At 42.7% G+C, this 2485-nt stretch overlaps 1 protein-coding gene across 1 annotated transcript in view; it reads right to left on the bottom strand.

Annotated features, from left to right (window-relative positions):
• EML5 (echinoderm microtubule associated protein like 5) overlaps positions 1-2485 on the bottom strand; it is a gene marked incomplete at its 5' end in the record, with an annotated part of 97920 nt that overhangs the window by 50750 nt on the left and 44685 nt on the right. Inside the window, 1 exon segment of the mRNA XM_018563349.1 lies at positions 2096-2201. Within this exon segment, the coding sequence (XP_018418851.1) occupies positions 2096-2201 (106 nt within the window).

The following is a 2485-nucleotide window of genomic DNA, read 5'->3' as shown; positions in this document are numbered from 1 at the left end:
CTTTAAGATCTGTTATGAAAATGATTATTGCAGAATCGTACAATGTATCATAACAATTGTAACAACAAACTGAAACATTATCTAATAACAACAACTATTATTATTATTACTGTTACAGTGTTTGATAGAACCATAACAATGATAATGACAAGGACGATATAATCAATGTGAGAAAAAAATGCATATCCTGCTTTTATACATATAAAGTATATATAACCCTGACTATGACCTTCTCTAATTGGCCCCCATTTGGAGTCTTCACTATACCAATAAAAGCATCCTGTTACATTTTGATTATTGCAAAAAACAATTGCTGTTGGTCCTGCCAGAAATGTAGTGTTCTTATCTCTTCATGTGCCTCTGCTGTGCTCTTATCAGTAACATTGCTCCCTGCTATTTCTGTGGACTACAAAACAGCTCCCCTCTATGCTACGGATATGAGGAAGAGGAGAGGTGTTATGTAGTAACACATTTCCTGTCCAAGGGTGACAACATTGCTCGTCCATAGATATAATACAGTAAGTGAGTGTGGTCACCCTAGGACAGAAAGTATATTACTAGCATATGTCTGTGAAGGTTCTCATTCGTCCAGGTCACATGGTATATCTGTAAAAAAATAAGTCAAGGCAACTGGACTTTCTGTATTTTTCTGGAAGACGTTTCACTGGCCATCCAACCATTCTGAATTGAGAAAGCTGGTTGGATGGCCAGCAAAACGCCTTCAAGAAAAATACAGCAAGTCCAATTGCCTTGACTTATTTTCTTTACAGATATGTTACTGGCAGGATCACCAAGTGAAAATAAAGCCTGAAAAAAGAAAATGAATGCGGCCACCACATCTAAGGATGGGTAATCTGCAACATGTGGCATTTTTTGTCTTTGGGTTCAGATACACTTTGATAAAGACGGACGGCTTTATCATCAATATACAAAACTAGAAGGAGAGTCCCGATATTCATTTATGCAATGGGAACATTATCCTTATGGTACCCTTAGGGCAGGGATCTCACACCTCCGGCCCTCCAGCTGCGGTGGAACTACAAATCCCATGAGGCATTGCAAGATTCTCACAGCCACAGACATGACTCCCAAAGAGAGATGCATCATGGGATTTGTAGTTTCACCCACAGCTGGAGGGCCGTAGGTTTGAGACCCCTGCCTTAGGGTCTGAGGGATGCAGACAATCTTGGGAGACTTTTCAAGCAAATTTGGATTTGTCAACGGTCCGAAAGCCACACCCACCCTGGAAATAAGTGCCTCTTGGCCAATAGGCAGGGGAAGGTACTGCCTGGAGAAGGCAGAGCTTGACCTTTGCAATAGAGCACCGTGTGACCGCTGCTCGTTCAGGTCTAGTTCCCGGGGCTGAGCGGGTGCGTCCTTATAATACCAGATCATAACATTGAATTAGGGCTGTGCAAATTAACGATTCATTTCTCGATTAATCGTTAATCTTTTTGATCGATTACATTTTTTAAAAATCTTTCTTCACGAGCGCCAGCCGCGGCATTGGCCTATACACATACAGCACAGCAATGACCTATACACATACAGCACAGCAATGACCTATACACATACAGCACAGCAATGACCTATACACATACAGCACAGCAATGAAGTCATAAAATGAACTAGGATCACACTAATCCAGCACGTTATTATTCTGAGTTGCCCCAGTCAAGCGGCGGCCATATTGAGTGGGGCACGTGAGATGAATAACGTGCTGGATGAGTGTGATCCTAGTTCATTTTATTACTTCATTGCTGTGCTGTGTGTGTATAGGGCAATGGAGTTGGATCTGTATGTGCATTATAATTAATCAAAATTAATCGATTAATCGATTTTAAAACATTTCGATTAATCGAACACGAAAATTTTCATCATTAACAGCCCTACATTGAATGATAACTTATTTTAGCTGCGACAGCGGCTGAACAATGATAATCAATAATAGCAGCACATAGCGGGAGGGAAAGCAGCTGGATAATGAATGAAATAACAGATAACGATACACAGCTACTAATGTTACGAGTGTTACGAGTGTCGGTAGTTGTAGCCGCAGGCGATCTACAATGGAAGGAGCACAGGGCAGACTCACCTGAGAAATCCACCGCACACACCCCAAATTGATGATGACCCTTCAGTACGGAGAGCGGCCGGATGGTCTCAGAGTCCCAAATGTGCACCGTGCTGTCCCTGCCCACCTAGAGGACACAGAGAGATCAATGACGGTATAAAAGTAGTAGAATAAAGAGTATGTCTGGGCAAAGAAACCACATTCAGTACATCTCTTTAATACATTGCACATTCCCGTGTTTGGTTTTTAAAACGGCGCAAGTACAGAAAGATACCAGAAATCCAGTAAGCTCCCAACATGCTGTAATGAGCTTGCAACGCCACCATTGCGGTACTGAAACCAGGGCCGGATTTACTCTCTCTGCTGCCCCACGGGCAGGTTCCTCAATGCGCCCCCCCTCCCCGCCAACCC

This window comes from Nanorana parkeri, unplaced genomic scaffold, assembly GCF_000935625.1.
Source record: "Nanorana parkeri isolate BGI_ZX_2015 unplaced genomic scaffold, ASM93562v1 scaffold658, whole genome shotgun sequence".
NCBI lineage: Eukaryota > Metazoa > Chordata > Amphibia > Anura > Dicroglossidae > Nanorana > Nanorana parkeri.
Note: the sequence above shows the minus strand (reverse complement) of the source record. Positions and strands in the feature narration are given on the sequence as shown.